General features: G+C 32.2%; 1 protein-coding gene across 1 annotated transcript; it reads left to right on the forward strand.

Moving 5' to 3' along the window:
- Positions 1 to 3,529: 3,529 nt before the first annotated feature.
- On the forward strand, positions 3,530 to 13,433 carry LOC119667276 (protein sidekick-like; the record flags this gene model as incomplete). The annotated part of the gene is made up of 5 exons (XM_038076565.1): positions 3,530 to 3,769; positions 5,888 to 6,316; positions 9,021 to 9,206; positions 10,985 to 12,488; positions 12,551 to 13,433. Coding segments are annotated over exons 1-5 (3,156 nt in total), but the record flags the coding sequence as incomplete, so codon positions are not given.
- Between the last annotated feature and the right edge of the window lie 2 nt (positions 13,434 to 13,435).

Below are 13,435 nucleotides of genomic sequence, written 5' to 3' on the forward strand. Positions count from 1 at the left end.
TTTTATCGAAAACTCAAGTTTATGAGTGGTACAAAGCCTTTCAGGACGGTCGTACGACCGTCGAAGACATTTCGCAACGCACTACTGAGGGGAACTGGTTTCAACAGCTGCCGTAAACGAACTGTCTGACAGATCGCGCTCATTTTTGGCATAGTAATTAAGGACAGTGCTGCCAAACTACATAAACTTAAAATATCGAAAAATATACAGCGCGCGAATTTTAAATGAGAATTTCCGAAAACTTTTCGGTCTTAATGTATGACAAAAAACCTATTATATAAAATTTAAAGGATTTCGAATAGCAAAGAAACAAAAGACAAACAAATTATATACGGATTATAAACTAATTAAGCAATTCGAATATTTCCTAAAACCACTGATGATGAGTACTTTGAAATACTCGAAACAGCGTTGCATGGTCAACCAAATTTCAATAAATTAACTAAATCATAGTGTTCGTCCTTTCTTTCTTTGCTATTCATAAGCATCTAAATTTGAAATAAATGCTAAATGCTAAATAATTAAATGCAATAATTGGATATACTTACTTTACTATCTTACAATGTAGTCTGATACACACTTGTGAGACTTAAAATATTTTCGCTTCACTTGAATAAAGGCCGCTATAATTTCATTTCAACTAGATAATTTTATTTTTCTCTGAAAACATGTTATTGATAATAAATTTATATAAATTCCATTTTATTTATAGAGATTTTGGTGATAGGTCTATCTTTTTGCCAACTCATGGTTTCGTCTTATATCAATCTGCTCCAAAACCCATTTGACGCAGATATCAAACTTAAATTTTTCCTATTGTAGTTGATGTCCTGTTAATGTGTTTTATTTTTTTGGAGTCCAAAACTTCATTTGCTAACTGCATGACTGTCAATGACAAAATCCACATGCGTATCTTCTTGATTTCGAACTTTTGAATTTTAGCTCGTTTGGAATAATAAGGTTTTCTAATTAGAAGAAATTACCAATATAAAACTGTTTGAAATGAGATTTGATTCCTGATTCTTTCTAAGCTTTTACGATATTTCCACTCTTACTTGACGAAATGTTAGTTCATCAGTAGCTTATTTAGATGGAATGGTTTTGCAGACAGATCCCTTCTTGACAATATAATACATAATATAGAAATTTAGTGAACAAAATTCGATATTTTCTGAAACAGAGATATTGACATGAAATGTTCCTAAAAGTTTATTTTTGAGATGGCCTTTATTCTGAATCTAATTTGAGCTCAATTGAACTATCGGAACCCGTCCAAATTTTTGGTGAAAAATGGACCATTTTCAGATAGAAATAGATAGAAAGTTGAATTTTGATGCCTGAAAAATCTACGTGATAATACATATACAAGTTTTTCATGGTATTCCGCCCACTGTAACACCCACCCACATATAAAATATTCATAAAAAAACGTTCATTATCGTTAAAAAAAATTTTTTTTACTCTTATTTGACTATATACATTTATTAAGTACATAACAACACAACTTTATGCAAAAATTGGGCGTGATTCGTCCATTAGTTCTTAAGTTATTTGCGGTTTTATAAAATTTTAACGAAATTGGTATTTCGCAAAATTTAAACCCTTATAACTGACTTACTCTTTATTCCAAAATGATCATTTTTACATGGTGTATAAAAAAGGTTTGAATTTTATTTATCAATAAAATTTAATTAGTGAAATTGCATAAGCAAAAAACAGCAAAAAAGTAGCAAATTTTTTTATAATACATAAATTTTTAGATTTTCCATATTGCGAGTTATATTTTTAGGTCAGATAAGGTTATACCGGCGGTCCCAGGGGGATCCACTTAGGCCCATAGGCCCATTGTGCCACTGCATTATTAAAAACCCAAAGGCTAAAACCATCTAGAACCTTCGCCAAGATCCTTAAAAAAGAAAGCCCCTAAAGGGTTAAGTTGGCGTCGCGCATGTGCCGGACTGAAGTAAAAGAGGTGGGAGGCATTTTCATCATCCTTACCACAACTGCGGCAGATATGGTTGAAATGGAGATTTAGTCTCCCAGTTTGGTTTCCTAGAATACAATGACCTGTTAGTAAGCCTACTGCAAGACTGATATCTCTACGGTCCATCTCGAGTTCGATTTTCTTCTATTGGCATTTGACCAAATTGCATACAGATGCCTGCATATCGTAGAGTCTTCCCACCTTTTATTAAAAAGTTCAGCACAGGTGGAATTTAATACCAATTCGCAAGATGTCAACGATATGCCCACATTGTTTAGGTGTTCCGAGTTGTTTCCTGAAGCACCCCGTCTGGCTAGCTCATCTGCTTTGCAGTTTTCGAAAATATCCCTATAACCAGGAACCGAGATTAGAGATATATTGAACTGCGTTGATATCTCATTTAGAGATGTTTAGCAGTCAAGGACTGTCCTAGATGTAAATTGGACTGAACTCAAGGACTTTAAGGCAATTTCACTATTCGACAGTCTATACATATTCCTTTCAAGTATATTATCTACTTCTAGACAAGCTAAAGCTTTATGGCACTCACCTTTGCCTAAAAAACACTGTAGTGATCTGGAAGCCTTAAGTTATATTTTTAAAAAAATTAAAAGAAAATTATGATTAAAGTAGTAAATATTACTTTGTATGAAAAAATAAATGTGTGCTTGTTGAAATCTAACCTAAACAAAATTTATTTTTCTTTAAAATTTATTTAAAATTTATTTTTGTTTTTCTTTTAAATTTTTATTTCTTTAAATTTTTTATTTCTTTTAAAACTAATCGAATTGTTTATTGTGTAATTTATTTATATGCAAAAAGTATATATTAAGCATTTTTAACTTTATACATTTTTTCTAATATATTTGTTTAATATTTTGATATATTTAAAATATCTTAATCAACCAACTAACGATAATGCCGATGCGTGTCAAAAAACTAACATCTAAAACCACCAAATTTGATGCCTAAAACTAACAACGCCACATCGCTTTTATCACATGACCAACCCATGCATTCCAACTATTGGCGCTGTTGTTGATGCTCGCACCAATATCGATCCCACTACGATTATTGCTTTTGTTAATGTTAATGCTGTTGTTATCATTAACGCTGATATTCCTGTTGTTGCTGCTAATGCCAATCCTGCCGCTGTTGCTGTTGCCGTTGCAACCACTCGAAAAATGCACATCTCTGCAATGAATATTTTATGAACGCATAATTTATGGTAATGAATATCGTCGTCATCCTGCGTTTCCTGTTACGGAAACACTTGTCGCCATTTTGAACTTTCTACCGTCTTTCATTGAACGCACAACACACTTTCATGACAACAAAACCAAATATAACGGATATGCATCATTTGCGGATCTTCCGTCATTTGTACTGTCAACACTTGCCATGGCGATTTCTGTTGCTGTTGCTGATGATGGTGTCGATGCTGTCGATGCTGTTGCCTGTGTCTGTGTCTGTATTTGTATTGGTGTCGGTGTTGGTGTCGGTGGCAATTCTACAATTGTAACAACAATAATATCAACATTCTCGTGAACAACATTATTATTTCCATACATTTCTGAAAACATTAAACCACGAAAATTATAAATAACATTGCGAATGGAATAACAATAGAGATGCAACTTGTTGAGATTTCGAGTCGCGTTCAAATTCTGGAATCTGGTGATTTATTAATTTCGAATATACGCGAATCGGATGCTGGTCTATATACTTGTGTGCGGTCCAATGAAGCCGGCACTGTTAATGGTGAAGCATATCTTGGAGTTATGGGTGAGTAGCTTGATGGCTGGCACGCGCGCCCTGCATTGCCCTTTCCACTGCAAATCCTAACAGCAGATGAACTGCACTGCACTGCACTGCACGCAAATGATTGTTTTAGTTTCTCTTGTTAGTATAAATATTTTATTTAGCATTTAATTTTTTTTGCTGCTTTGAGGGCTTGTTTTTTAAATGTTTCATAAATATTTTATTAATAATTTGAAATGCTACTAAAAAATAATTTATTGTTAGTAGTTTCGAAACGAAGTTCTGCTTGATTGAGCGTATTTGTTATTTTTCAATTAATTTACAATTCATTTTATATTCAGATTTCAATCGAAAAACTAAAACATCTGTTAAGATAAAAATATTTGACAGTTTTGTATGTTTAGATTGATTTTAAATTCTGCTTTTACGGGTTCAATTTGCTAGATTTATTTCAATAAAAAGAATTAATGAAAAACACAGTTTATTTAATTAAAACTTCAATTTTAAAATTGTTATACATATGTAAAAGTTTGGTGTCTTTTTTTAAAATGAAACTTTTCTACCGCATCATAAAATACATATATCAAAAACATTGTACTCTATTTTATTGACTGTTAAGCTTTTATTAGTTATAGTTTTTTTACTGCATTTACTAAAAGATACATTCAACTTCTCACAATTACAATTGCCTTCTTTAATGATATCATTTGACAAAATGCTCTTTATATTGTTTATGTTTTTTATTTACTAGAACATTGATTTGACTTCAATATAATCATAACTACCATATAAGTATGGATTCAATAAGTTATAAAATACATTTAAATACTTATAGTGCGCATATTACATGATTAAAAATTACAAAGTCTTTAGGTTGGATTGGAGTGGCAGAATTGTGCACCAAAGCTGACTTGAGTACAAGTAATGGCTTTTTATGATACCACGGATGAGCCACTGTCCGTCATGTAGAACTAAAGACCACCTTAAAGGTAGTGAGTTAAAAAAGTAGATTCCAAAAATTTTTAATCTTCTTATAGCTAATAATTGGCACTAATATATGAGGTAGAATATAGTTACATTTCCATCCGTAGAGCCATGATAACGGCAGAACACATTATAAGGTACGCCAACTCTTTTTGCCTGTCTCTTCTCATATGCAGTAGCCTGTCAGCACAGCAAACATAGTCCTGAATTTGTTATGCTTTAGTTAAAGCAGCTGAGTTGTGCGAATTTGTTTAAATCTGGCAGGAATATTGTTGTTGTAGTTGTAACCCGTGGGAAATGTTGAACGGCACTTAGTAGTCTGGATCGACGAGTGACTCTGGGATGTAGACCCAGCCATTTTTGGAACACTCTTTAGTATGCAATACTATTCATCTACCTCGGCTTTCATTGCTAACTCGAGGTATTGACGTTTAATTGCCAGTTCAGGTGTATGCAAATTTTTTGAATTAGTGAAAACAAAGTATATTTAACTTGGTATTTAATATTTTAAAAAAATTTACTTAATAAAGACACATAATTCTCCTGTATTCAAAGTCCATTTACTTTTTCACTTATTAAACAAAGTTCTCTTCTTAATGAAATGACATTAATATTTAAAAATTGTGAATGCAAATTATGGAAAATATTCTAGAAGAAATCCATTTTATTAATCCCGTAATAAAAGGAACTTATAAAATAATTTCAATCAGGATATTACAAATATAAATATGTTTTCATAAGCTGTAAATAAATTTCCATTACGAAAAAATCCTTTCTTTTCAATATACTTGGCAAAAGGAAATTCTGTGTTTAAGTGCAGACGCTCAAAGTGATGCGATTTAATAGACTTATAGACTTGCTTATATTTATTTCGAAAAAAGGAAATAATTTAATAAAAATATGCCATTTATTCGCATATTTCTATTCAAAGCAAATCCACCGCACAAATCTGCATTTTAAGCCTATTTGCTTGCTGATGGATATTCAATAGTTTGCACGTAACTCGCAGCTTTCATATGCAGGCTGATGTAGTGCAAAGAGAAAAAAATATTATCGGTGGAAAATGAACATTTAATTTCCTTACTTTTTCATGCAGTGACTAATAAATTTTTTTCTTTTTGTGTTCTATGTGTTTTTTTTTGTTTTTTTGTATATTAGTGAGGACACAAATCATACAACCACCGGTGGATACAACAGTGCTGCTGGGACTTACTGCTACACTGCAATGCAAAGTCTCCAGCGATCCAACAGTGCCATTCAATATCGATTGGTATCGCGAAGGTCATCCAATGCCAATCAGTAATTCACAGCGCATTGGCGTACAAGCGGACGGCACTCTGGAGATACAAGCAGTACGCGCCTCCGACGTTGGCACTTATTCATGTGTGGTTACATCGCCAGGTGGCAATGAAACGCGGTCAGCGCGATTAAGTGTCATCGAACTGCCGTTTCCACCAACAAATGTTAAAGTTGCGCGCTTAGATGCACCAAACCAACGTACCATCAACATATCATGGACACCGGGTTTTGATGGCAACAGTCCAATATTAAAATTCATCATACAACGCCGTGAAGTATCAGAACTAGGTAAGTGATTTGGAAAAAAAAAAATCTATAAAGTAAAATTTTATGTAAATAAATGTTCATATTTTTTTCTTACTTTATTTATTTTTATGCAGTTTTTTTTTGTTTTTTTTGGTGGTTTCTGAAAGTGTTAACTACAAAAATGTATTAATTGTGTGAACAGACAGCGGAATGATAAAATGGTAAAGTTGAGTACTCTTTTATCGTGTTGGTGGATAAAAAGAAAATGGAAATAATTTTCGAAAAAAAAGAATAAGTTTTTGATTAAGGTCAAATGAAAGTGCAAATTTATGTCCGCCAAAATGGCGAGACTAAACCGAAAGAGGGAACCCGTCAAAAAATGAGGTTATATAAATTTTCTAACTATTTGACTTACTGGCCTAATGTGTTTACTTTTATTTAGTTCAAATTTGTATCTTTGTGACACATCTAATGTTCACATCTAATTGAAATCTATTATAACAAGTACCTGAAAATTCCATTTTCTTATCAATTATGTGATCTAACAATAATATTTGTTAAATAATAAAGAAAGAAAAAATTGAATTGAATTTATAAAAACAGATTTAGAATTCTCATTTCTTATTGTAATTTACAAAATGCTTTGAGTATTTATTATTTTATAAACTGGTTACTCCAAATTTACAAGACAAGTATTAAAAAAAAAATTAAATTAGATTTAGATTTTTTATTTATCATTGTTTCCTTAAGACAATATCAGTTCTTAGGAACCTGTCCTGTTGTAGATCTTGTAAATCGTGTTAATCGGCGCTTGAGTAGTAGACACCAAAACACATGTCTTGTTATTGTACAGGTTGTAACGACACGAATACGTCGTTTAATTTTACTGAGGTGTCACTCAGTCGAGGTCCGGGTCGTTGCAATAAATTTGTTTATTGATTAGTTCGAGAGCTAGTTAATAGGCTAAGAAGAAAGAAAAACTGTTGTTTATTTTCGTTCTTTATTATAAAACTTCCAATACAAGGTTATAAAAGAATTCTAGTCTATCGTGTTATAATTCTAAGAGGTTACAATAGGCTATAGCCTAAACCATCAAAATGCCTACAGCGTTATAAAAACATTGGTTAAAATACAAAGATTTTAACCAATGGCATCAAAATGCCGGTAGCATTATAAACTACTAGTCTACAATTGATCTAGCCTATAGTCAGCAAAATCAAAATACTATTCACATGGAAATTGCCTGGCGACCTAGCGATGATGTAGATGTCTACTATATTCGGTGTGCTGGCGCTAAGTGATCTTTCATATAAATTTGGCGTCTATTTATATGAAAAATCACCCTTATTTCGTTCGTTGCATGCACATCCGCACAACTGTAATTCTTCGTACGTCCAAAGGTTGATGCATTTATTGCTTTAATTCTTACATAGGTTTGCGATGTAATGGCTCTGCCGCGAGTATCAACCTTTTTTTGAAGCTCGTCTTTCTTGTGCTAGGTGTGCATGCAGGTATTTGCTGTTGCGTTCAAAAATTGGTTCATTCAATTCATGAATAAAAGATGCATAGACGTGGTTTTTAGTATTTATAGGGTGTTTGTATTTGCACAAATGTCCGTTCTTACAAGGCTTATCAAATTTCTTCTTAAAATTGACTGGCGACGCACTCTTTATTTCACTTAATTACACAAAAAGCGGTCAAATACTTGCATTTATAAATATATTCGACTGTTTCTATAATCTTCAACCTTCTACCCAAAATTTCAAGAAAAACGAAATCAATTAGATAATCAAGACGGATTAGTTTTTTATTCCACTTCACCCACCTAACTATTATTTGTCTACACAGATATTCATATTCCATACTTCTGCGTTTATATATAATATTTATTAATTTTATAAATAATATTTAATAATTATAGATAAATAAGTGTTCCTATGAAAAATAATTTACATAATTTGCATTTATCTTCATTCTAAGCGGCTATATTTTGCTTTATACTATATAATACATAGTATACGTCTTACGTCGCTTAAAAGAAATGATCGACTGCATACCAAAAACTTTCATTTCCATCTACAATAAAACCATTTACATACCGCTGTCTGTTTCATATCTTAAATAATTTGATTCGAGTGATATTAAAATGTTTCTTATATTATGAAAGCACTTAAAATAAGTACAATAAGTACAATAACAAATACAATACAAGAACAATATTTTACCAAACAATTTTTAACAAAAACGACATAAATTTTTTTCTTTCTTTTTCTCATACTCTGACACGCATACAAACATGCAAAACTACACATGTACCACCCACTACATCCAAATGGCTTTCCATGGATTTCTTCTGAACACTCTTCATACAATCTACAAACTAAAAAATATTTCAATATTTTTTTCTTTCATAACATATTTGGGTCAATCCTTTAAAACAATACAAAATATATTTGTAACAAATTCTTCTTATTTTTGTACTCAATTCACAAAACTGCACTTTATATATTCTGACTTGAATTTTGCACTAATATTCCCTTGTGTCCCAACTGCACTTCACTTCTTTCACCACTGTTTTTGACTATTTTTCTTTTATTCTATATTAAAATTTTATATTTTCTACACTTCACTTCATGGTTATTGGTTATTTATTTAATAAACGCACTTCATTTTTTATATGTTCCTTAACCTGATTTGTTCCCTTCAACTCGTTTTCAACTCATTAACATCACAGAAAAATTCGTAGGTCCAGTTCCAGACCCTTTACTAAATTGGGTAACCGAATTGAGTAATGTGTCGGCTGAACATCGTTGGATTTTGCTGAAAACACTTAAAGCTGCTACAGTTTATCAATTTCGAGTCAGCGCCGTCAATCGTGTTGGAGAAGGTTCCCCTTCCGAGCCTAGTAATATTGTGGAGCTACCACAAGAAGGTAAGCTTTACTTTTTTTTACACTTATTCCAATGATTTTAGAGGGTCACAAATAGTGTAAAGTTTCACATACGTTATTTATCGAAGGACCAAATAATTGGAGATAGTTCGCTATTTGTGCACTCTATAATATTCTGTTTAGTAATATTAGTTTCTTTTAATTTTATTAAATGTATACATGCTTTTTTGTTGTGTTAATTTTGTAAAATTAAATAAAAATGTTTACTTAAGTTCAAACTAACTATTTTGTGTTAATACAGATTAAAAGTTATATAATAATATACTGTAAATTCCAAGACGTTGTCAAAATTTTAATAAAGCAAATTATATAAACTAGATTGACTTAGTTGAAAAGCACTTTAAGTAGATAAATAACTAATAACTTTGTGGATGGATAAGCTATTAACTATGATTACCAACGAAATTTTAAAACAGTTAAAGATATAAAGAAGAAGATATTATGTAAAATCCATCTATATATACATTTTAGTTTTCAAAAATGAAATACATCATTTTCTAAAACACATTCATCTTTCGTCTATTGAGTAAAAAAGATAACAATTAATATATAAAGAAATTAATATTTCGCCAAGAACATCACTTATTAAAAAAATATCTTGAAACGGTTTTTGTGTATTTTTTTATTCTGGCTGTACGTCCCTTAAATTTAGAAAATTTTAATGTCTTTAAACTTTATTTAAAAAAAACGATTTTGATAATTTAGAGAAGTACAGCATTTTCTAGTATGTTATATCTACTAGAAATTCAAGAAAGGTAATGTCTCCTTTAACATGCTTTTAGATAAAGTGGTAAGTTAGGGAACACAATTTCTAACTTAGGATGTAGATTTATGTTAAGTACATTTATTTTTTGTATCAAATATATATTTTTCGTATATATTTTGTATCATATATATCATATATAATTTATAAATCGGTTTTTTAAACACAATGCAGATAGTGTCAAATTAATCGATATATTACTAAAAAATATTACAGTTTTGATATAAATACAAAACTAATTGCGTTGTTTTCATATGTTAACTAATCAGACAATCAGTCAATGTAAAATCATTTATTCAATAAATTTGAATGTAAAAACATACCATAGATCAGCAATAATTTGAGTTAGATCCAGTAAATGACTGTCACGTTCATTATTCATTAATTCCATATGTTAGTTATACGAGAATAGTTTTTATACTAAACTTTAAGTATAAAATTTTGAGGGCAGCGTACATCCTAACATATCTGTTCAGTTGCTTTAAAATTTATTATGTATTATCTCTGTACCAACGCTTCTTTTAAAAGCTAATCAAATAATCTATTAAAATAATAACTTATATTAAATGTCAGTGCACTGTTTAGACCCCATTCACAAAATTTAACAATATTTCTAGAGAGCTACAAAAATTTTGTATCAGTAAACGTTTGATGTCTATAGTAATACGTAATGTATTATTTTTCCATAATTTTTATTTTTTTTTTATAATTAATTTTATTAGAACATTTTGTAAACATACATTTTGTAAAAAACATTTTACATTGAACATTTTGTAAAAACAATCAAATTAAATCACTACAATGATAATCTTTACTAATGTTATATATCCTTTTTTGTACTTCCACTTTAAACTGGCTGTAAAATATAATTGTAGAATTACCGCTTCACCGAGGTACTTTAAAATATTCACATAAGAATCCATTCAATAAAATTAGATTTTATTTCTACACTATTTTTTTTAATAGAAATTAATAATACAATTTTTCATTTACACAGCACCATCAGGGCCACCTGTTGGATTTGTAGGTTCAGCTCGATCAATGTCAGAAATTATAACGCAATGGCAACCGCCTTTGGAAGAACATCGCAACGGACAAATTCTTGGCTATATAATACGTTATCGTCTCTTTGGTTATAACAATGTACCTTGGACATATCAGAATATTACAAATGAAGCGCAACGAAACTATTTAATACAAGAACTCATCACATGGAAAGATTATATAGTACAAATCGCAGCTTATAACAATATGGGAGTGGGTGTGTACACCGAAGGAGCTAGAATAAAAACAAAAGAAGGCATACCGGAAGCACCACCTACAAATGTTAAAGTTATTGCCATAAATTCTACTTCAGTTAAAGTATCCTGGATACCACCAAATCCACAACAAATAAACGGCATAAACCAAGGATATAAAATACAAGCTTGGCGTCATGAAATGAACGATGATGACTTGGAAGAAACTGAAGCCCGAATGATCACAGTACCGCCAAGTCTAATTGATCCACTTGCCGAACAAATTGCTATTCTAAGTGGACTGGAAAAATTCACGGATTATAATATAACAGTTTTATGCTTCACAGATCCTGGTGAAGGTGTTCGTAGCTATAAAATAGCTGTTAAAACGAAAGAGGATGTGCCAGATGAAATTACCGCTTTGCATTTTGATGAAGTTTCAGACAGATCTGTTAAAGTGTTGTGGGCACCACCGAAAAATTTAAATGGAATTTTGACTGGTTATACCGTACGGTATAAAGTTAAAGATCATCCTGAAACTTTAAAATCAGTTAATTTGACTGCTGATGATACACAGTTAACAGTTACACAATTACAAGCCACTACACATTACTGGTTTGAAATAAAGGCATGGACTAAAGTTGGTGGGGGACCTGCAAAAACTGCAACAATACAGTCGGGAGTTGAGCCTGTATTGCCACATCCACCAACAAATTTGGCGCTTTCTAATATAGAGGCATTCTCGGTTGTGTTGCAATTTACGCCTGGGTTTGATGGTAACTCATCTATTACGAAATGGAAAGTGGATGCACAAACTGCGCGTAATATGACCTGGTTTACAGTCTGTGAAATATCAGATCCTGATGCAGAAACTTTAACAGTAACGGGACTAATGCCATTCACTCAATACCGTTTACGTCTGAGTGCTACAAATGTTGTGGGCTCTTCCCAGCCTTCCGAAGCTACCAAAGACTTTCAAACTATACAGGCAAGACCAATGCATCCACCATTTAATGTAACAGTGCGAGCAATGAGTGCTACACAGTTAAGAGTACGCTGGATTCCATTACAACAAACTGAATGGTTTGGAAATCCTCGTGGTTATAACATTACATATCGTCAAATTGAAAGCATAACGAAGGTATCAGCGAAATCTGTATTAATTGAAGATCATACTGCGAATTCGCATGTGCTAGAAGGTTTAGAAGAATGGACACTTTACGAGGTTTTGATGAATGCTTGTAATGATGTGGGTTTCTCGAGGTAAATTTCATTTAACATTTCAAAGTTTGAAAATTTATAATTTTTGTTTTAATTTTTGACAGAGATAGTGCAATTGCTGTCGAACGAACACGTGAAGCGGTACCTTCGTATGGTCCTTTAGAGGTGCAAGCCAATGCCACATCCTCCACAACAATTGTAGTACGCTGGGGTGAAGTGCCGAAGCAGCATCGTAATGGTCAAATTGATGGCTACAAAGTGTTTTATGCCGCTACTAACCGTGGCGGTCAAGTGCTACACAAAACCATATCAAATAATGCTTCCTACACAACTACATTGACTGAACTAAAAAAATTCGTAATCTACCACATACAAGTACTTGCATTTACTAGACTCGGTGATGGTGCTTTAAGTACTCCTCCAGTACGTGTACAAACATTTGAAGACACACCAGGTCCGCCTTCCAACGTAAGCTTTCCAGATGTATCATTTTCGACTGCTCGTATAATTTGGGATGTACCTGAAGATCCAAATGGCGAAATCTTAGCTTATCAAGTGACATATTCATTAAATGGCAGTGTTAATCTTAACTACAGTCGTGAATTTCCACCATCAGATCGCACTTTTAGAGCAACACAATTGTTGGCAGAACGGTATTATATTTTTAGTGTCACAGCTCAAACACGTCTGGGTTGGGGTAAAACCGCCGCAGTTCTTGTTTACACTACAAACAATCGCGAACGCCCACAACCACCATCTATGCCACAAATATCGCGTAGTCAAATACAAGCACATCAAATAACTTTCAGTTGGACACCCGGCCGTGATGGATTCGCCCCACTTCGCTATTACACTGTACAATTACGAGAGAATGATGGTCCTTGGACAATACTGCCAGAACGCGTCGATCCTGCATTTACTTCTTATACTGCAATTAATTTGAAACCACATACTACATATCAATTTCGCATACAAGCGACAAACGATTT

This window comes from Teleopsis dalmanni, chromosome 1 (genome assembly GCF_002237135.1).
Source record: "Teleopsis dalmanni isolate 2A chromosome 1, ASM223713v2, whole genome shotgun sequence".
NCBI lineage: Eukaryota > Metazoa > Arthropoda > Insecta > Diptera > Diopsidae > Teleopsis > Teleopsis dalmanni.